Raw genomic sequence first — 23,957 nt, 5'->3', positions numbered from 1 at the left:
TGAGTGTATGTGATGTGGGGTGTGTTTTGTCTGTCTGTCTTTTTTACACGATGACTCAAAACGCCTAAACACAATCTAATCAGATTTGATAGACAGATCCCATATGCTAATTGCAAGAACTGATTAGATTTTGGTTAGTGTGGTTTGCATATTAAAGAAGTTATAACACATCATTTTTTTCATAAAATGATTTCCCTTTGGAGATAGTAATGGCAGTGTCGGCATATATCAAGAAATACTGCAAAAACTTTCATGAAACTTTTCACAGATGACAGTCGCATATAACCTACAGAGCATGTCGCCATGCAAGTATTTATGGAAAATCGAAACCACTCTGTTTATCACAATTCTAGTCTGCGTTTGCTGGGAAAAGTTGGTGTCTTGTCTGCTTGTGACTTGCAAGCAATAGTTGTTGGTAAAAACAGTTGGATGTAGACGACATTTGTAATGCGCAAAAAGCAAGCGCAGTGAGCAAAAAGGGCAGCAGGCTATATCAGGTTACATATAGCCAAAGGTGTGTTTGAGCGCTAGTGACAGAGTTGTCACCAACCCAGTTTTGTGCTAAGTGAGTTTGGCTCAGCTACTCACAGTATCTGAATAATTCGTGAGTTGCAATAATTAGTAGTGTTAGTCTTTCGCTCTAGATATAAGTTCCACACCCATCATTCCATCGTTGAGATCTACACATTGCCAAGATGGTTGCCAACCCACAAAAGAAACAACTTACCAACAAACTATAGAGCCACCAACGACATATCTTTCATCTGATGAGGTATCATCGACTGAAAAGACTGCGACGAAGGGAGCTAGTACAAACTTTGAAGCATCGAGCAGTGGCAAGGCAATGACAAATGACCTATTCCTAAATGACGTCACCCACGAATGTTGCCTAAACATGCAACGTCGGAGTCAACAGACATCGTTACCCTTGAAGACGAGTCAAAAACAGTTCCCACTGGAAGAAAAGAGTGTACTGGACAGCACAACCTATGGAAATTTGATCAAGACTTACAACGGTAAAGTACACAATACATTTTCAAAGTCGATATAGACCTCTATACTAAAGGCATCATCGCATCGCAGTCGGTCAATATTTATGATATGATCGTCACTGCATGAAAACCCTATAATACTTACAGCATTAGCATGGATTATTTCCTGTATTTTAGATGAAAAGTGCATATACAGATGAATACAGTCAAGAACCCATTGCTTGTATTCAGCAAGCATGTATTCATGTGGACACATGTGAATTTACGTGTATTATTATATAATACAGGCATATCATAAGTGTGAATTTGCCTGTATTGTTGCATTTTGATGCGGTGCGTGAATGTACACACTCTTGCAGAACATCTATGCAACATCAATATTGATCTCAGCTGTGGCTGTTGGCAGCTACGGCAAAGTACCTTGAAATATTGACTAATCATTGCCATTTAGCACTCATATGTTCTTTTTCTTTTTTAACATTCTCATATTTTCAGGTGTCGGAAACGATCTCGCGGTGCACATCATATTGGCCATTTCTTGTTCACTGATGTTTTTCCTAGTTGTCCGAATGATAATAACATTCCTTTCACGGCGCAAGAAATTATCGCGAAGGGAGGACGTGTTTAATGACCATGGAAAATATGTTTCTTGGAGTTATCCTTGAAAATAATGTTGACTTGGTAATTGATATCATGCATCATGTGCGCATCCATACCTGCATCAATATTCTCTTTGGTGGTTCTTGAACGGTTTAGTAATATATAAATGTTGAATTCAAGCAGTGAGGTGGCATTGTTAGAAGTCGAGTAAATCAACACTAGTAATCAATGTATTGTATTGTATTATATCGTAAATTTATTTTCGTCAGATGACAAACATAGCAATTAATACCAAATCAAAGTTAAAAAAGTCTACAATCTGATCGGGTCTCGGAAAATAGTTCTATCTGAACTAGTCTAGTCCGTGGCTCGGGAAAATAGTACATCATAGTGTAACTGAAATACTGTGTAAGATATTGATGTTCACAGTACAGGGAATGCCAAATGAGTACATGGAAACCACGTAATAGTCGAAGAAAATATACAAAAGCTTAGACTTTGGTGACAAATATCTATATAAACAATGCGTAAGAGTATATTATCTACTCCATTCAGTAAATAGGTATAACATATTGAAAGACACATTTTTATCTTATAAATAGAAAGTACAATATGGAGTATTTCAATAAAGTTATACACGACAAACAAAATACTTGAGAAATGTGAACAATAACACTATTCATATATTAATCAAATTTTTAATGTGTTCTTAAATGTATTTGTTTTTATTTTAATTACGAGAAAATTCCAATTATTAGTTGCTGAATATTTTATGTGACGTTTGCTTTGTGATAAATGTAATATTTTAGTGACATAGAAGTTATCCCCAGTCTAAAAACGACCGGGATGGTCATTTGGCGTTGTGCAACGGTACCGAGTTTTTTTCATCGGCATATTGGTTATTAGGAAATCAAAAACAAAAGGGCAGGTGTGATATTTTTATAGCTTGTTAACAGCTTATATGTCAAGTTTTCTCAATAAAAGGGCAGTAAGGGAACGGAAATCTGAAAAAAGTAATCAGACGGGTAATTTTCTTCTGTAACAATAGATTTTGCTTGAGGAAAGTCTTTAAAGTACTGCCACAGATCCCAATGCAATATGATAGATAGCAATATGTTAAAAGTAGCAAGATGGACTCGAGAACATAGTGGCGAAGTTATGAAATGATACCAACTTTAGGGGCAACGGTTTTGACGACTCTTTGGATATGGGCTTTCAAGTTAATGTTGAGGTAAAGATCAACACCAAAGTATGATGCAGAAGAAACCCGGCCCGGTGCAATGTATGACCGATCATCAATTTCTAAACTCACATCGATGTTCACATTTCTGCGGCAAGTTTTAACTGCCATGTATTTGTTTTTCTTAATATTGATAGTCAGTTTGTTTCTTAAATGTGGCTGCAGTGTGTACTCTGATTATTGATTATTTGAACTATGTTTTGTACATCTGCAGAAAATGTAAATAAACATTGGTGTAATTAATCGTAAGACAACTGTGTTATTGTGGCATGTTTGTCAGAAAGTGTACCCTTGATCGTACATGGATAAGAATAAATAATATGGTTTTCCCCATCTGTAAAGAAATCACTGTTTTAATATCACGATAAATTCACTTCAGTTGGATTAAATATCTAATGTAAGAGGCCTGGCACAAAGTTTTCATTTTTGATAGTGCGACACACTTAACATTGATTGAGTAGTGTGCTTATTGAAAATGAAAGACTTACCCTTTTTCTTAATTTTTTGCTCAAATTTTCCTCAAAAAACCTTTCAACAAATCCCTTTGAGCAAAAACTTTGAGTGATTTGTTTGTCGGTATTCCCCGATTTTTTATTTGTGGAATACCGACAAACAAATCACTCTAGATTTACCGATAGTTGAAATTCAAAATGGCCGCCATCTTTATGTTAACGGTATAAAGAAGAGTGACATTTTCGATTTTCGAAAAACTAAGATGATTAACATTTTTCTTACACTAAGTAGAGCTTTAAAATGAACCCGTACAAGTGGTAGATCAGAAAAAATGGGAAAAAGTTTGAAAGTCCGCATATCTGCCCCATGGCGCATTCTACCCGAAGTTTTTGATATACAGAAATCAAAATTTCGGATATGTGTGTTATATTTCAGAAAATTTCTTAAAATTGGGCTGTGCAAAGGAAGTAAATATTGCAGCCACCTATGCAATAAATCATCATTGGTCGTACATGGACCAGTGCGGAGGGCAAGTAGTATAGTTTGTCTTAAAGTTTCATCTAGTCGGGGTACTATTTCTTTGAAAATCAAGATAATTAGTTGACATGCCAACCATGTAAGAGGTCATAATTACCGGCAGCACATCAAAAAAGACGACAACTCAACAGTACAATTTCCGCGTGACAAAAAGCAGTGCTGTGATAGACTCGGAGGAATTTTCAATAACGGTTTCAAGTGTCTGTAGTAGGATTGTTATTGGAACATGAAGCAAATTTTACCGTCTGTTTCATTTCAACAAAGATCAATATTACATTTTTTCTGCAGTCCATACATTATTTATGCTACCTTTGCATTCCTGTTTATACCTATCTACATGACCAATGCTCAAATGGATGTTTGCATATACACCAAGACGAGTGGAAATCAATCTATATCATACATAGAATGTTTTATAATTTCTTTTGGCTGAAAATCAAATGGATCAGGAACTTACAAGATTTCTACTCAATACAGTGATTTTTTTAATCAAAATGTGACTATGCCCTCCTACATCAGGACCCTAACCTAAGCTGTTGGTAGGCGACAAGCACTACCCATTATGCCGACGAACAATAGCAATGTTTGCCATTAGCCAAAAAAATGGCTGTCCCTAGGTCAAAATGTACGTTACTCGTAATTTCCGTCGATAAAATACTATTAATATTTCTTATGTTGGTGGTAAATAATTCTGCAGAATATGTGGTTAATATTTGAACCAATGCAGAACAAAGTCAAAGTCTTTATTATTTAATCTATGTAAACCAGTAAGTCGTGAAGGTAAATGATTGGGTGCGTAATTGTTAGTGTGAGATGAGCGTTACGACCCCGTTACGACAAGGATAATCTACAAATACAGTACAAATTTAATAACAACTCATTGAAACACCTAAGGGGTAAAACTGCTGTAATGTTGCATATTTGGACTGCCCATCCTACATTTTTAAGCATGTGTGCATCATATACATGCCGGTACAGATAGGATAGGATAGGATAAACAATTTATATAGCGCCTAGTATCCATCAGCAATGTTCACTGGCGCTTTACACCAGGTCGCAGGTAAGCTCTCTTGAAGAAATGAGTCTTAAGCAGGATCTGAAGGTGAGAAGGAGGATTTCTGTTTTGCCATCGTTGAGTTGTAATTTGTTTGATGTCATCCAATCTTTAATGTCAACCAGACAGTCTTCGATTTGAGAAAATTGCTGTTGGAATATTGATTTTCGTGAAGGCCAAGTACAGTTGGTTATCATCTGCATATTGGTGAAATTTGAGATTGTGGTTTCGGATTATCTGTCCAAGGGGTGTAGTATAGAGAGTGAATAAAAGCGGGCCTAGAACTGATCCCTGTGGAACACCGAATTGAAGTGGAGTTGATTGTGACGAATGACCATTTATTATGACGGACTGGTATCGATTGGTGAGATATAATGAAAGCAACTTGAGGTCAGCACCTTGAATACCCAGATGAGCGAGGCGTAAAAGCAGAACGTTGTGGTCGATGGTGTCAAACGCTGCAGATAAATCAAGCATTACAAGGATAACATATTGCCCAGCATCGAGGGAGAGAGTAATGTCATTGTGGATCTTTAGAAGTGCAGTTTCAATACTGTGGAATTTTCTGTAGGCAGATTGGAGCGGTTCAAGAAGTGAATTACTGTTGAGATAGGCATTGAGTCTCTTGGCAACTACTTTTTCTGTAACTTTTGAGATGAATGGAAGGTTAGAGATGGGTCTGTAATTTTTCAGGATATCTGGATCAAGTGAAGGTTTTTTCAGTAATGGAGTAACAACTGCTGATTTAAATAAGCTCGGAACAATCCCAGTGTTCAGTCAAAGGTTGACGATGGTGTTGATGGCCGTCACAAGTTTGTCGATGACTCCTTTGAGTAGGTTTGTGGGGATTGGGTCAAGGCTGCAAGATTTCGATGGAGATGACATTATCATATTCTTGATTTCCTCCTGACTTGCTGGTGAGAAGGGCGAAAGTGATGATGATGATAGAGTTGACGAATTTACAGACGGTTGATAGGCGCTGGGTGCTGCATCCAGATTCATTATTGATACGATTCACGTGAACGCAAAGCCGACCTTCATTGACCTTCACTGAATTTCGTTTACATGTAACAAAGTAGACGGCGTTTGTAGTATTCTTTCGGTAGAGCAATTATCCATCAGACCACCGTTACGTGTGGTTCGATCCATAGCGACCGCCGCGTGTTATGCATAGAAAAATACGCAGTTTTTTTCCTATTTTTCTACGCATACCACGCAGCTGCTATGCATCGAACCACACGTAACTGTGCTGACTGTGCATCAGACGTAGCGCTTGTGGGAGAGTCTGCTTATGAGAAATGTACGGCCAGCGTAGGTTGCCCCGTGGAGGTACCATGGTTGCCCCATGGTTGCACTGATCACACACTGTTGTGTTAAAGGTATACTGTCACGTGTTCAAATTTTGCCACAGTTACCATGGAAAGAAAAAATATAACCAATGACAGATTTTAAGCGGGTGGCCGCTTTTTAAAAACAACGCCCTCACATGGGCATTTTGAATACCAAGGAACGACCCTTTGACCATATATGGGCATATTTAGATTACAGGTGACTGTATACCTTTAACGGACACAGGGAAGAGATAAGGGTGGCCTGGGGACCGCTATTTGATGTAAATGATCAGTGCTGTGACGTCAGAGTGTACCAACCATGGCCAAACTAAGGGTGTGGCCTAAGTTTAGCGAGTTGACCCTGAATTGACCAAGCACATAGCAATATAAAAATAGCACTCGCGCATACTCATTGTATAGACATTTTGTTGAGAGTGTAACAATATTGCCACCTGGAAGCTAAATACCTCAGCAGTACAGGTTGATTTCAACAGACATTATAGGTACATAAGGTTAAAAATAAAAGTAAAATTTGCCTTGATTTCATCATTTTTATTTTTAAATATTTCAAACCACGAAATGCACCTCATTATCGTGTTTCGGTGTTGAGACATCACTTTTACAGCATTATTAAATTTGATCGAGTGAAAATATGAAATTTTGTGATGTATCGATTTTCTGGTTGTCATCCACTCGATTGCATAGCGTCTATTCCAGAAGATGGTGTGTAAATATTTAAAAGATTTCCACTTGATGGCAGTTGACAGCCTAATCGTCTCATATACACTAACAAATTGGTTTTGCTCACTTAGGTAGGATAGAGAATTCAGCCCATTGTAACTTCCATTTGCACTTTTTTTGTCGCAAGTAATTATTTAAGGCTCGTTACAAATTAACACACCAGATAGCCTGGGCTCAGTAATGGTTACGCTAAAATCAAAGTAACAAAAAGTGTAGTCGCACTTAAAACTTTGAATCCAATTTGCGAATGAATGTCAGCTTGTCATGTCTTTACGTACTGATAGACTAAGTGTACTGCTGGTGAAGCTCAGAAAAGTTGCTAAAATAAATGAGTGAATGTTATGTTTGCGCTTTGTGTTTGTTAACAATTAGCAACTATTGAGAATTTCGACCATCTGGCCTATTATTCGAAGTTTCAGGAAGACCAGCGTTGTACAGAGCGGTTAATTGCTGTGCTTGTTGCCTTTAGGTGACGGTGTGGTCACAAAGGGCTTCAAAATAAAGCGCATCGGCCTCAGAAAAGACACATAAAAAGTTGCTGATGTTGCAGCTGTTGAACGAGCTTCAACATAAACGAAGGCTGGCAAACTGAACTTACAGCTATTCTTGTCCAAAGCACAGGTGAAAGTTTTCAATTCGACGGGTACTAAATGAAGTATGTGCCGACTAGCGACGCAAACCTATCGACAGACGGGCAATATATTTAAGATTTTGATGATGATTCTCGTTTAAAACTATTATGATTCTTGACCAAGACATACTCATACCGGTTGTGACGTTTGTGTTACCTGGTAAGCCTATACCAACCGTGTTTAAATACGAAATTAACATTATTTTCAGATGGATGGAAAATGACCAAGTGCCGTTTGTAACCAATGACAAGCCCATGGGAATTATTGACTAGTTTTAGCTTATAGACATACACATGTTATACGATATGAACAAGCCGTACCACCAGAGACCATTCTTTCACCAAGAAAAAATATTGTCTTTACTTTAGATACTTGTAAAACAGTTCCTTTCTCGGGACATCAATTCCTTAGGTGTCAGTGCCACGATCAGTAATGCGAGATCCATTTAAACACTGATTCCAGCTCCGTTCTAAGGACACACACATCGCCGAAGGGTTAAAAATGTCAACCGAATATCTTCAACGTGACATGCAGTAAATGGCTTTTACTAAATACATGCAAGGAATTTAAAGCTGCAAAGAATTACAAGCTGAATTTAGCTTCAAGCTCAGGACATACAACACCCTTCGTAAGTGATTTCTTTTGATTGTTAGGAGGTGTCATTCATCACAAGAACATTGTAGTAATAATCACAGCTTCTACCTTTGCAGGTTCTGCTGTTCTATTATTGTAAATATTATAAAATTCTCCTGGAGGTTTGTTACTTTGGTATCGCAGTTAATAGTCAGTGAAAGATTTGCAGAGAATTGCAACGCATGTCTAGGACATTGTACTGCTCTCATCCGTTGCTCGACATTCACATACAAGTGCAACAAGTTTTGATGCGCAATACTTCTTTTTAGTGTAGATATACATGTAATGCTTATTCGTAATCCAAGGTTTACATTTCCCCCAAGGTGTGTACTTACGAAATCTAACCTGCTCAATTAACTTGCATATTTGGGCTTTTTATAATACACTTCTACGGCGATGTTTATATGTATAATTGTAGCACAATTGCGATGAGAAGGTTATTCTGCCTAAAGCATGAGGCTCAGCCACAGCATAAAAGACAATTTTTATGACCACAGCAAGCACACTGTGCTCTTACTGTTATGCAATGTGACACACATGGAAAGGGTCACAGTTTCTGAGCAGGGAAAAGAGTAGGATCTCAAATTTTTGTGCAGTGCAGTCTCTTTCTTAGGGTATCACAGTAATTGATACTGTGAAAAAACAACAATTCCTTTATAAAGTTTTGAAATATTCTGAGAAGTCAGATTTCCAATGAGAAATTATGTGTTAGTATTCAGTTTTGTGTTATTGAAATTCGATGCATAGGAAATGGCGGGGGGGGGGGGGGGGACACTTTTCTTGCGAAGACTGTAACAGGGCCACGCCTTTCAGTCACTGTATTTTTACAGAGTGTTGATTATGGTTTTAACACATTCCATATACGCTTTAATAGAACCAAATGCATACTATTGCGCTGATAGCAACATTTTGAAGGCGATAATACATTTTACAATATCGTGAAGGTATTTTCAAATGTGTTCAAACTATAATTTTAAGGTCGACTTATAAAAAGGCTTGTTCACTTTCATGAAGCGGTAAAAAAAAAATTAAAATCGATTGGCCGTGTTGTCTAAGTAAACCCTTAGAGAGTGCAATATCTGAGCTTCCTTATTTTTTATAAAATAACCAGGCTGTCTGGGATTTACCACTTAAAAAATTTGCCATCAAACTTACTATTTGCAGGATCCGGGGCAACGGATGTACTGCATATTCAACAACTGTCTGTACACATGTAAAGTGAGACATACGTAACAAAATGACAAAATGTGATCTGAAAATAAATTCGCATCAGTTCCTGTCAAAATTCAATCCGAGCACAGGAAGTAGGGCTCATATTTTGGAGTCACTCCCTCCCCCAAAGTAATATATTTCGGTTTCCTTTTATGTAACTATATTTAGTGTCAGAAAATGTGAGAACTGTTCTTGCTTACGGCGTACTATTCATTGACAACAGTTGTGCAACGGTAACGTACCGCATCGAAAACAAATGCATATCATCTCTGCAAATGCAAAATTAGGCTAGGAATATTTTGTACCTCTACCTCCTCATATCACTCGCTTCTTAATTCGACGCCAAAACGAGTCTATCAGGTGCTTAGTTTTAAATTGACATATCCTGTATGCTTTTACTATGACTATTTGACTCTGCGTATGACTTGTGACGCGTATGTTCTTCTCCAAGTATACTTGCCGTATATCTCTTGTCTCAACGCCTACCGCTCCGCTTTGTCATGCACCGACTTATTGCAACCGGACATTTCCCTTCAGTACTTGCCGCCAGTATGGGAGGTAACGAATCCTGAAAAGGGATAAAAAGAATTCGACGTCATCAAGACAATTAGAACTAAGATGACGGGCTTTGAGGAATCAACTAGGGCGTTCCATCTTAGGCGATTATTTATATTACTTTGTTCTACAACTGTTAACGGTAACGTAGTACTCCTATTATGTTTATCGGTGCCTTTTTCTAACACCTATTTTCGCACACATATTCCATTCACTAGAATTTAACATCGCATGATATCGGTTGCGGGGATATATATATATATATATATATATATATATATATATATATATATATATATATATATATATATATATATATATATATATATATATATATATATATATATATATATATATATATATATGATCTTTACCTCGATTTTACAGTTGTATCATCGTCTAGTATCAAATTTAGAGGTAGGTAAAGAACAGTCTTAGTTTACCAGATGGGTTAGTTGGCAAAAGCTCCGATTCATCGGATATTACCGAGATTACTCTAAAATGGTATTATATCAGAGAAAGTGGCAAACAATCCAAAGTCGATATTGGCCAGATCTACAAGGTTGTGAAATCTCCAATATAAGGCAGATATTTACTTACGATATGACGATTGTATATCGTCTGGTGTCGACGTTGGAGTCTGTTTGTAGAAGTTGGGCGATATCAGAGACCCAGCATGGCCAGACTCAAGTACAGTTATTCCAGTATCGTCTACTATCATACATGCTTTGCCTGTATTTCCATTCTTCTAGTTGAAATACGAATTATATTTTCACTGTAACCGAACTACTTACAGCGACGCGTACGCGTGACCTTCGCTGGTATGCATGGCATTGGTTGGTATATGTACATATAATACAGCTGAGCGAATAAGACAAATGACAATCCGAAACGTCATTATGATTCTGGTCAAAATTATGTTGTTTGCAGTCACTTCATGGGCATTGCACTTAGGCACAAGTACAGTTGTACCAAAAACATACAAACAAACGTATCGGAAACTTGTATCATTTGCCGACACCTGTCATCGTTCAAGGCCGGTCCCGTGGCGGTGCGGTATTTTCGTGTCGTCTACGCTGCTGAAGATATCGGTTGACAGTGCATCATGATTGAACCGCTTTACGGCAAGTTTCCTGTTGATGAGCTTAAGTATCTGGGCGGTGAATTTCGTCGTTTACAGCCGTAAATGAGCCAAAAAATCCAACCGCGCTGAAATTACTCGCAACAGACAAGGTAGAAGGTGCAAATAATATTTCCGATTTTTAACGGTCAGTGAGATTCACAGGTCGTGATCGTGTCTGGTGGCATCGGTGCGGTGCGGGTTTCAGATACTTTCGCTTGGGTTGTTAAAAGAGGGTTTAGTTCTATTTAGGCAAGCCAGGAACGAAAATATACGAGCAGACGACGGAAATACCTTTGAAATGTTTTATTCGAACAGCAACAAAATCACGAACGAGTTACGACACTAAGCTTACACTACAGTAGTACTCACTTCACGTTTTCCCAAATCCGCTTACCAGGATGGTAAATTATGCATATTTGACGTCTGGGGACATGTATAATTCTTCGAGACAAACTGACTGGTACGGATATTATATCCACTGTGCATTCGTAGATGTCGCAAAGCTGCTTGCGCCATGCTCTCAGCTGTTCATACTCGATCGAGTTTGAAATCGAACGCTGGTTAGTATTTTGACCCGATTTTTGCATCCTCATAATTTTCTTGCAGGGATTCTACAAAGTCCCCCCCTTATATTTCACGTCCATCGTCATTTTGAACTAAAAATAAATCTTCTTCAAATTGTGAAAACCTGCGTCGACATCGTAATATTTCAATTGTTCGCTTTAAAAGTGCTCCATAAACCCCCTTTGAAGTGGAATGGCCCAACAGCGGAATAATATCAAGAAGTGATACGCTTGTCAGCACTCCTTAGCAACCAACTTTTTATGAGTAACCTGGAGGAACAAGGTCGATTTCAAGTTGATTTCGTCGCTAATTTCGGAGCGTCTTAAGGAAAACAGTCACAACCAAAGCATGCATGTATGATAAAGGGGTTATTACACGAAGTTAGGGCGATACCGCGTCTCGTGATGTGTTCGTACGGACACATGACTCGAATACGACGCGGTATCGCCCAGACTTTGTGTAATAACCCCTAAGTATCGATATAAGGCATCTTAATTACCATTAAATATCGGGTAAATATCGGAGATTTCACAGACCCAGCGTGCCAAAACACAAGTAGTCAAGCCATTCTTGTTATGTATCTTGATTCGTCAATTGTCGATATTAGATTCCCATGCGGACTCGAACCCACACCCCCGTAGACATTACGGATGCTCTACCAACTGAGCTAATGGATCAGTCGGTCCAATGTGGGCGGTCCTGACTCTTAGATGGGGCTTTTCATTCGTTGTACGTTGATGGTGAGTAAGGCAGCTAAACTCATCACCTAACCTTTCAACCTAAGGATCCCGCGGGATTCTACAGGGCCTCGCACACAAGTCACCAACTTAGGAATCAGTTATTGGTAATGAGGATCAATCTTATGAATGATGCAAAGCCAGAGAAGGGTATATATATATATATATATATATATATATATATATATATATATATATATATATATATATATATATATATATATATATATATATATATATATATATATATATATATATATATGCAAACACACACACACTTTGCTCTTCGAACAGAAAAATATTCACAGCAACATGTCAAGGTCGAAGAAACTGGCCATTCCCCTGGGGTTATAACACGAAATATGGCATTCTCGCGAGCCAGAGCAATCATTTCCGCTCCGCTGACCTACGCAAAAATCAAGCTCAGGCAGATTACGATAGGAAATTGCGGAAGTGTCAATTGGGGTTAATTAATTATTCATGAGAATATGTCATCAGAGTTAGGCAAAAACGAATCTGTTTTACAAAAGCCATGTCGTGTCGTAAACCACAGACAAGGTCCTTGTTGTCTGCATGTATAGTGTCGAACTTTCAGGCTCTGAGATTCTCTGGTTCCGTTGCATCTCTTTCGATATATGTTGCATTAAATCCGACAGCTTTCAAAATTTTGAGTTTTTTTCTGTCCTGATCGAGAGCAGTGGCGACAGCATGTGAATACCATGGCTTCGGTACGCACACAAGAGACGTCGGCTTGCAGCGAACCCGGCCCGGTCACACTTCGACGGCGTTCCCGTACGCGAATACGTGTTTGCACCCGGCTGAACTGCAAACCCATGGAACAAACTAACCTCTTGGTTTGATTTCGTGGTTAGCGTAACTTTTGTGATGAATTAATGAAACATGATCGGGCTTGAACAACTGTGCAATTTGCCGATGACTGTGATTTCGGCTGTATAGACGATTAAAAACTTAGCGCACAATTGTATAGCAGAGCAGTGGCACTTGCTCGAATGAAAGGGCCCCAATATACCATGCATACGTTTCTAGCTCCATGTATACCTACAGCACGATAAGAAAGCTTTCAGTGTGAACGTAAATGCAGTGATCGATGCATAAACGTTTATACATAAGGGACGATTCAGAATTTACTTCCAGGTGAGAGTGGAGGATTTTCTATTTTCTGGGTGATATTTTTCCATGCCCCCCCCCCCCTTGTAAATTTTAGAAAAAATCTATACCCCCTCCCTCATCTTTCCTGGTTTTTTTTTGCATGGCCCCTCTAGTATATACATACATGCTTATACGCTATAGACATATCAAGTCTACCAAGTTGCAGGAACTGTAGTGGACATTCAATCGATGATATATAAAATCATTTCAGGGTTATGTGACTATAAAAAGAATGATTTGCAGGGACTGCAAGTGGCACACTTTTGGAAAGGGTAGCAATTAACATATCTGGTTGTACATTTCTAAGAAACGTTAATTACTAAATATGAATACTTTTTTTCGTTATGTCTCTCTGATACATATGATGCACACAAAGACAAGCAAAGATGTAAGTTAGAAATGGTGAACAGAAAATCAGAGGAGCAGATAACTGGCAAAGTGATATATATCTTGAAGTTTGATGGTACATCATTTGCAGATATCCAGATATATCTGGAAAGTGAGATGTACATGTACATGCACAAGTTCAGCATACATTTTCATTTGATGATGCTGAATATTTGCAGACTTACGGTGAATTTTTAAACTGTAGGAATTAAAATTGGTGAAAGCCAACTTGTTTTTAATTTTCTCTTTTTTTCTAATTTGGTTGTCATAAAACCAAGTAGCTGCCACTGAAAGCAACAATGCTGAGGAATAATTTAGAACATTTCTTGAACAAAACACCTTATCCAAAACATGAATTCACATGTTATTCTGCTCATTCCATTCACAATCCAATGTTCATATTAAAATGCAGATAACTCTGTGTACGTCAAATTTCACATTTTGTCAGCAGTATTTTTCAAAATTGACAGAGCATTCAATTTTAAAATTTCACTTAACAAACTTTAATTTTAAAATAGTCATAATGCGCATGTTTTGAGATGACATGAAACAATACCTGTTAATTTGTATTTTTGCCTTTTCTGCCAGCCGCCACTGATAAATCTTTGATTATACATATCAGAATGAATGGGACACAAAAGTATTAGCATCAATACACAATGTGTACGCCTATCCACATTTCTCCTAGCCTCATACACATTGAGATAACTTCTTGGACTACAGCAAATTTCTTGTGTACACAATATTTCAACAATCCGACACCATAGCATTGATGCAGTGCCACATGATCTTCTGGATGCACATACAGGATTACTGGAAAATCAACCCTTTTGTAAATTTTTCACCATATATTTTTGACAGTAATACATATAATTTTTATTTTCAACATTAAAAATCTATTCGCTGAAAAGCAACTTAAAGATGAGACGGCCATGTTTTTTCAAAAACGTTTATGGTAGATGTAAGCACTGTAAAGGTTATGTAGAACATTTAAAAAAATTAGAAAGGGATTGATGGGAATGAAACATAGAAAAAAGGTGCAGAAAAGAAGAGAGGATAAAAAATACGAGGACTATGACTGGTTAAAGTTGCTCTTGAGTGGGAACCTTCAAAATTTAAACGTAAAAGAATTACATAAATACCTTGATAAACATAAATTACCAAAACAAAAAAAAATTGAAAGCTGAAAAAGTTCAAATTATGACCGCACATATACATACACAACCTTAATTCAATTTAAGACAACTGTCAGGGAAAGATATTGTAACAACTTATGTCACAGATGAGTCAGAGTCAGATAGCAGTGACTCTGAATTGGAAACCTCTGTCATTGGAGTCATTGAGAGTGATGATGATGGTGTTGGTTCTGAATATGATAGTGACACAGACACTGACACTGACAAAATCCCAGAGAACCAACGTGACCATGTTACTTTAAGAAGTGGCAGAGTAGCAAGTCGTTCTGTTTTGAATTAAGGTGTAGCTGCATCTTGCCAACAAGGTTTTATTGAAAGCAATATTTCTCATCAAAGATGACAAGAAAACCCCCTCATACCATACATTTTCAAAAAGCGGAGACTCTAAAGTTTAGTATGGTAGCAGTGGTTTACTCAAAGAATGAAGTGGGTGTGTATTTGGGGTAAAAAAAAACTCAATTTGGTATTAATGATAAAAATTAATTTAAGTCAAATACTAGACAGCATTTTCTGAAATGTAATATTTCACTTGAAAGGAGAGTATATGTAGAAAAAAAACAACTATTTTATTTGGCATTAGCCATCCTCATTTTAAAATTATAGCGGTTTAAAGACTGACACTCTAATAATTGATTAAAATCATGATCAGCAAAATTAAATGCCTCTTATTCAAAATGCCTTATTCAAAATGTCTTATTCAAAACACATTTTTTTAATGCCAACGGTCGATATTTGACGTGGCGACTGCGCGCGGATCACGAGATATCGATAAAAATATGTCCTCAAAAAAGTAAAAATTTGAATTCCGGTGGCCCACCTAAATTCAGCTTCCGAACATCGAACGTTCGGCACTGGGGCCATTGTCAACTAATCTATGGAGTACGAGTCTACGCTAACGCTGCTGTACACCACAGTACCACTCGCGTCGGTGATCGCTCATGCCCCGTGGGGGAAAGCCGAGTCTTACTGACTCAGAGAAAAAACGGAAAACAAAGTTTGCTGATTCAACCAGAATTCGCATAGGTGACTAGCACAGATACGTGCGGTTGATACTTAGTGGCCGCCGCGTAGTATGCACGCGTACCACGCGGCGGCTGCTATGTATCAAACCATGCGTAACTTTGTGGCAGACGACAAAATGTAGTCATCAGAGGCGGCCAATATTTTACACGTAAAAACATATCTATGCGGTATTGGTTAAAAATGTAACAGAACGGACTGAGAATAATGAAAACGACAAAAACTAAGGAGAAGTTTTAAAAAAACTTACCTGAAGTGAAGGCATAATGCTGTATATAAAGTCTTCGCAGTGGGAGGTAAAATTGCGTCGTTTGAACTTATTATGGACTCCCTAGAATATCGTCAATTAGCACGACAACAAACCTTCGGGGGGTTTGTCGTCATAATCAGAAACGATCGTAAAACTTCGGGATGTGAAAAATACACTTGGGAAATGACATGTTTTTATCGATATCTCGCGATCCGCGCGCAGTCGCCACGTCAAATATCGACCGTTGGCATTAAAAAAAATGTGTTTTAAAAATGTTACCAAGTGGGAGTGCCTCTTTAAAAATACATTTGCTGTAATTAGTAGCGTTTGTTCAATGTTCATTTCTGTGTATCAGCATTTGTTTGTTATTCTATCACTACATAGAACACCCAATTCTGTATTTAGCAACATTCCACTGTGAACATAAATGACCATTGTTATTGTTGATAAATGAATTCTAGTCTGGACTTGATCCGAGACCTCTTTTCAACAAAAACAACTCTGACTGTTCATTGTGTTGACATGCTAAATACTGGACATTTCATGACATTTCAGGAAGGAGAACAAGATACTGCAGTAATGCATAAAACAAACCACTGTAAATATTACCGAATCTGGCAGCTAAAAGAGTTTAACTAAACATGTTTAGTTTATCTGTCACCCAGGTTGCGTCTATGGTTCTCTTTTGTAGAAATCAGAAATTCTGGGCAAATATTGAATTGATGTTCATTTTTTTCCTGGCCCCCTAAAAGATTGTGATATTTTTGTCTGCCCCCTAAATTTTCTTGGGAAAAATGGGTGCCCCCCCCCCTGAAAATCCTCAACCCTCCTGGAAGTAAATTCTGATTCGTCCCTTACTTGTAGTAAAGGAAATTTATGATCAATAGTTTTTACCAACGGGTTTTACACAGCGGTGTTGTTCTATACTGGGTCGGCAACTGTGCACAGAGAGGCGTGGGGCCACCGGCTGCTGAAGTTATGCGATACCCTTCGATATAACGCTGCTGAAACACAATGGGGACGGCCTGCCTGGTAGAATACAGACTTGCCACCGCTGGTCCTCGTGTAAAGAAACCCGTCTATTCCTTTTAAAATAATTATCAATGACGTTTGCTTGGTGTGAATAAAGCGGCTGAGTCCAAAACATTGCACATTTACACATTGCGTGTTCTTCGTCGACAGTACTAGTGAGCGTGGAGCGGTGGTGAGCACCAAGATCAGCCACGTTGTTTTGTATTGCTAATTACAATAATGTGTGCGCTTTTATAAGACCTACTTTCTGATTGGCTCCGTTCAGCCAGCGCTAGAAACCAGGGATAGATCCGCGAATCTCTGCGTAACCAACAACGGCCTCTTATCACGGGTAGCGATCAGCTGTTGCCGTAAAGAGGTGCGTGGTTTACGACGATGGAAATGTGGTCGCTATTTGCGCCGTATTGGAGTGATATGTCTGTATTAATGATATTGATGATTTTGGTTGGTTGGTTGGTTGATCTGCATCAAAGTAATATGTTTTTAAAATAAACGATGCGGTACATAATATTTAATTTTAATCCCATAGTAACATCCTTCCTGTAAAAAGTGAGAAATGTTTACCCGTGATATATGGCGTAGCCTCTACCTACACATCAGGGGCCCATATAACAGGAAATATGCTATACTTGACACAATTTATTTTTACCCCATAATACATCTTAATCAAAGAAAGACTTTTTAGGACAAAAAATTTACTGCACAACATTTATAAGAAATTTCACCAGCTTTCAATAAAAAAAATTAGAAAGTTTACCTACGAGACGTGGCTAAGCGTATACCTTATACGTCATATAACACAAAACTTAAGATCATTAACACAGATAATGTCTACTGTATGATGGATCTTTATTAAAGCAAGGTCTATTTAGGATTCTACATTTATTGTAAAAAATTCAATGATGTTTCAATATCATAAGCATTGCAGTACTTTGTCACGACATGTTTCGACTCTGACATATGGCTTACAAATCTACACCTTATGCATTAGCGCCATTTGACACAAAAAAAACCTATAGATGACACAGATTATATTTACTCCTGCAAGACATGTATCAAAATAAGATATACATTTGATGATGCATTTAGTACACTATAGGTATTTCAAGTTTCAATATTATAAGCTTTATAATTAAAAAAAATGGGATGTGCTTACCTTTGGGGCCTTGCATAAAATGCACCCAATGCCAAAATTGTGCAAAACTCTTGCAGTTGATTGAAATTATGTTTACTCCGCAGTGGACATTTACTTACAGGTTACAATGGCAAGCGATGGTATTACCTCTGGGGTGTAAATTAGTACATTTAGCGGGAAATATGTATATGCTAAATTTCACCACAGAGGTTTTATGTACGCAACCAAATACCCGAGCGCACCGTTTATAACTTCACCATAATATGCTAAAGTTAAATGCAAATGGACGGTGTCTTTATTTGCGTGATATAGTACCGAAGATGGAACGAAGGTTCAAGAGCCACGCCTCATCATAAACTCAAGAAAAGAACGTTTATGATCGCGCGTGGTACAGTTGATGCTATATAATACGGTGACGCAATCGAATGCATCGATATCTTGACCACTCTGTGATATGGCTTATAAATCCATACCTTATGCATTTGGGACGTATGACACAAGACATACGATATAACGTACACTATTTCTATGCATAATTGATATGTATCAAAATCAGATCTACCTTAGATGATGCACTAAGTAAACCGTATTTTTTTAATTTTCAATACTATCATTGTTCTAATGCAAAATTGGGAAATGCAAGCCTACAGGGCATCGCATAAAATACACTTTATACCACGGACAGCATAATTTTTCAGTTCTATCGCTGAACTATGCAATAAGCAACTTTCAGATTAATTACATTGACATTAAATTTTATAAAAAATGATATCGTAAATGTTTTTGTTTTTTTACCAGCCAGTGAATGCTATCGTGGTGTTTACGGGTACGATTATCGTGGCAATGTTTCGATGACTGTTAATGGAAATACATGTCAAAAATGGACAGAACAGAGTCCGCATTTGCATAGAAGAACCCCAGAGAATTTTCCAAACGCCGGCCTTGGAGAACATAACTACTGTCGTAACCCTGACGGAGAGAACAGTGCTTGGTGCTATACGACAAATCCTTCTGTTCGTTTTGAATTGTGTGATATAGGACAACCAGACAAAAATTGTGGTGAGCAAGTTTGTGTTCAGAAAACACTTCATTAAATTCAAGAAAGTATTATTCTCTATGCTCAACAATTTTGTAGTGATTTGTTTTTTTACAGTGAAAATATGAGGCCTAGGATATTCTTTGCAAGTTGCCCATTCTAGTCTTTGCAATAATTACATGTATCCAACGTTTTAAATACTACCGTGATAGTGGTATCCATTGCTTTTTTCTGTGTACATCGTCCAAAGAGAATAAAAGAAGGGAGGCATCATCATAGCTTCGCCGAAGCTAACTCGCCTTGTATGCAACCCTGAAATTTCTCGGTTAGTTAATATGCCAAGCCGGTCGGAATATGTGAATCACGTTCACATCGATATACCAAATTCAAACTATTCGAACAGCATTTGCATGCAAGGCAGTGTGTCGAAACAGCGACTATATCCACCGTGAAGTTTGATTGAACATGAGTAAGTCACAGTCCCAGCATGAGGGACTTTAGTTTGGTGAAGGTTATTGGTATTTTCAAAGTCTGACACCCGACTAGGCAATTGTGATGCGATATCGGTACAACAGAACAAAAAAGACGCTGCGTGCAACACCTTGCACATGAGCTGAAGCCAGTTCGACGTAAGAACGGTCACTCCACAAAAGAGTGGAATGACCATGGATTACAGACTTTGCTCTACTTCTATAGCTCGGCAGTATTGAATGCTCCTAAAATTCATATTTTACAATACAAGTATAACTGCTACTTTAGGCCAATACTTATGACATAGCTGCAGCTGTATACTTAACGCCTCACCTCACCTCACGAAAAAGACAGAGACATTGTCCATGTATTCGACTCGAGTGCATTGCATCAAGATGTAGCGTCGCTGGTCACAATCAATTTTGTGTCTAATGTGTTTAAGGAAGTGTGTGTTTTCTTAGGAACACATAAGACTTTCATCACGCCTCGTCACCCTCAATATGACGGACAGATTGAACGTTTTAATCATTCCTTGGTTGCGTACATACAGTCTGATATGGACACTACGGAGGGACAGTCTGATCAGGATGAAAATTTGAGTGTGACTACTGCAGCCTACCGGCGTACTCCTCACCAATCTACAAGGGAGACGCCAAAATATCCTGATGCTTGGGATAAAGACTTACTCCCCCCCCCCCCCCGGCAGCAATGTTAGCGGCTGAAGTGCCCGATGATATGGGAGGTGTTTCCACTGATTCTGTAATCAGTTTACGATATGGGTCGCAGGAGACACACGAGCATGCATGTGAATGGCTTAATGTCACGGCGAGGTGACAAAAGTTGAGTTAGGAACGTAAGGTTGCTACGAAAGGTTTCAAAGTTGGTGACTTTGTATGGCTCAGGGATGAGCGGCGGAGCAAAGGATATGCCACTAAATTATAAATGATGTTTGAAGGTCCATATCTGGTTGTAAGCAATATTTCAGATGTGGTGTAGAGGATCCAGGAAACTCATCGTTCTAAACCTTAGGTGGTTCATTACGAAAAGTTGAAGAGGTATTCTGGGAAACTGTTGGACTCTTGGTTAGAAAAGGTGAAGTTGGTACCTCTAGATCAAAGACAACAGATTGGTAAGCCAGGTGAAAGTGCTGGTACGGAGACTAAGGGTGACGGACATGATGCTACTGAGTCTCCAGTTGAAACCACTGTAGAAATAGAATAAGATATCAGCACTGTTCAAAACGACCAGTTGTCTCACAATTCCAACCCTGAGGCTAATTGTTCCCATTCTGCCTTGCCTGGAGACGGTGATCCATCGGCTTCAGAGTTAGAGGTCGTTGCCGAGAACAGTACGAAGGGTAGTTCAAGTGTTGAGAAAACTGATGATTTGAGCGATCAGGCTGCGAATACTGATGACAAGAATACAAATCGTAACCCTAGGAGGGAGAGGAAAACTGCTAAGTACTATGGGTTTACTGGTATGATTAGAAATGCCTTGCTAGGCTGAGGTGTAACTTTGGTTGCATTAGCTTGATACTTTTGTAGTTGAGTCGTTACTGGTTGAACCAGTGATGTGGTATTGTAGACCACTGTTAGACAATTTGTCTTGTGTGTTTGCTTCAGCTATTAGACTCTGGGTGTAGTAGTTATGGTTCTACATACATACACTCATAGACAGATAGACTGTTGAATTGTGCAAAGCTTTCTTGTTTAAGTAATTGCTCTTGTTACTTGTGTTAATCTGTTTGTAGTCTAACAATGATTGACACCGACTGCAATTAACATGTGTCGATAGGCGTCCCTGTTTATTTCCTTTTAAAATTGTCAAAAATCTGACATGAGACAGGGGATGTGCCCTGGCATTCTGTAGGCCTTCATTGGTAGATATACATCATTGTTTTCCTTTCTGTTCACAAATTTGAGAGCGTATTATAGTCTGGACTCCACCGACTGCAATTAACATGTGTGTAGGTACAGCGATTACCTATGTGTTGGTGATAAATCTCACCTTTTGATTTATATCTGTAGGTTGACCAGTGCAGGTTGCTACTCTGTCACGGCTACCACTTTTTAGTTCAAATCGCGTTTTGAGGCAGTGATTGCCTGATGATTACTTTTATTGTAATTACCATCAACTTCACATGACCGACGCTATAGACTGACTAACACTTGACAACACACATACTTCCTTATTATTTTGATGTTACAAGTCTGAATTTTTGGAGTACTACAACGGAGGGCTCTTGCATGTAGGCAAGGTTGTTGCCCTCTTGGTAGCACTCAATGGCAGGACTCATAGCTAGTGCAGTCAGAGCTAGACACATTCCTCACTATTACTATAACCCTCCTGTCTTTTTCAAGTTTAAAATACTTCTCTAATCAGAGAAAGTAGACAATCTTCGAAAACTTAGAAGATATCCGACAAATCGTAGACACGAATTGTTGGATAATTAAGTTACATAGTTCAGTATGTTCTTTCTTGAAAAAAAGAAGGTTTTTTTTTCGACAGATTTGTATGTTTGCTTATTCTCCTGTGTACTAGCGACTCTACATGTAATATCTATTCCTCTGTACAGTTTGGCCGAGTGCCAGTAGTACTGAATATACGGACTATCTATATCCGGTTTAAATTGGAAATTTAACAACCGTGAAAATCTGGCCAAGCCAGACTTTGCTTTGCCTGTCTCTCTCTTTGCTACAAGACTATTTTAGAGTTGTTAAATATCAGGTAAATATCTTACATATATATATATATATATATATATATATATATATATATATATATATATATATATATATATATATAGACCCAGTTATCCCTATAGTGTGACATCACACAATAGGTAACGGTGTACAGGATTTCCGTATACACCTACTTCTGACGTCAGAAGTAGGGGTATACGGGGTCGGCATTTTTTTTTCTACTGAAACTATTTGTAAGCACTCTCGTGCAGATGAAAATTGAGAGGCATAAAGGAGTTTACTGAAAAATGCGGTAAAGGTAATACAGAGCGAAAACGTCAAGGCTTTTGGTAGCGATGATTGTGAAAGTTTTTTTGTTTTTTTTTTCAACTGGGAAAACGAGAGCGTTCACTGTCGTCTGCTCCCTACGTTTGCTACTACCACTGTACTGTGCTATCTCGTCACGAGCCGTAAACAGCCGAGTCATCGCTCAAAATCGACCAATTTATCACCGAACAAGAATCCAACATATATATTAAGAATATGATGTATCAAAATCAACATCTCATCCTGTCAGGTGACGGGTTAAATTTTTAGCATCGGCAAAGTGTTGTATTGCTGTTGAACTTCTGCGGTAGGCTGTAATAAAGCGAGAATGTTTACTGTAGTAACGTACGGCAAACGCGGTTTTCAGAAGCTTGTGCCACTTCGTCGACAGCTCGATAGGAGCCGCGGCCACAATGAAGTGTTTTCATAAGACACCAGTAAAATCGAGATCGAATGAACATTACATGCCAATGTTAAAAGTTTCTTTTTTGCGCTTTGTTTGCTGTGATTGTTTATGATTTTAGTTTTATTCATTATTATAACGAACGATGATACACTTTTCCTCTCAATTTCAAACAACGTCCAAGGCGTTGAGAATATATGCGAACGTACGATCTTCATACGGCATCGTACTCCTCCAGTCCTCGCCAGTTTCGAGCAATATAACTCTCCTAGGTACAGTGTGGTTGCATAATGACCAACAAGAACGATGTGATACAGTTCAATTGTGGTTTAATTCATATATTATGACCGAAGTCAGGAACTGACAGCAGTAAAAATGACGACTGCAGTATTACACAGCGTGTTCGTTCGAATCGTACAGTGTAAACAACGTGTAAACACTGCTA

The 23,957-nt window shown here is 38.3% G+C and overlaps 1 protein-coding gene across 1 annotated transcript in view; it reads left to right on the top strand.

Moving 5' to 3' along the window:
* The first annotated feature begins 895 nt into the window (after positions 1-895).
* LOC139125972 (plasminogen-like) overlaps positions 896-23,957 on the top strand; it is a 43,907-nt gene continuing 20,845 nt past the window's right edge. The window contains exons 1-3 of the mRNA XM_070692047.1: positions 896-1,016; positions 15,244-15,381; positions 19,393-19,653. Of these exons, the coding sequence (XP_070548148.1) occupies positions 896-1,016; positions 15,244-15,381; positions 19,393-19,653 (520 nt within the window). The remainder of the gene's footprint in view (positions 1,017-15,243; positions 15,382-19,392; positions 19,654-23,957) is intronic.

This window comes from Ptychodera flava (assembly GCF_041260155.1).
Source record: "Ptychodera flava strain L36383 chromosome 3 unlocalized genomic scaffold, AS_Pfla_20210202 Scaffold_26__1_contigs__length_13983176_pilon, whole genome shotgun sequence".
NCBI classification, from domain to species: domain Eukaryota; kingdom Metazoa; phylum Hemichordata; class Enteropneusta; family Ptychoderidae; genus Ptychodera; species Ptychodera flava.
This window is presented reverse-complemented; position numbering and strand designations above follow the sequence as displayed.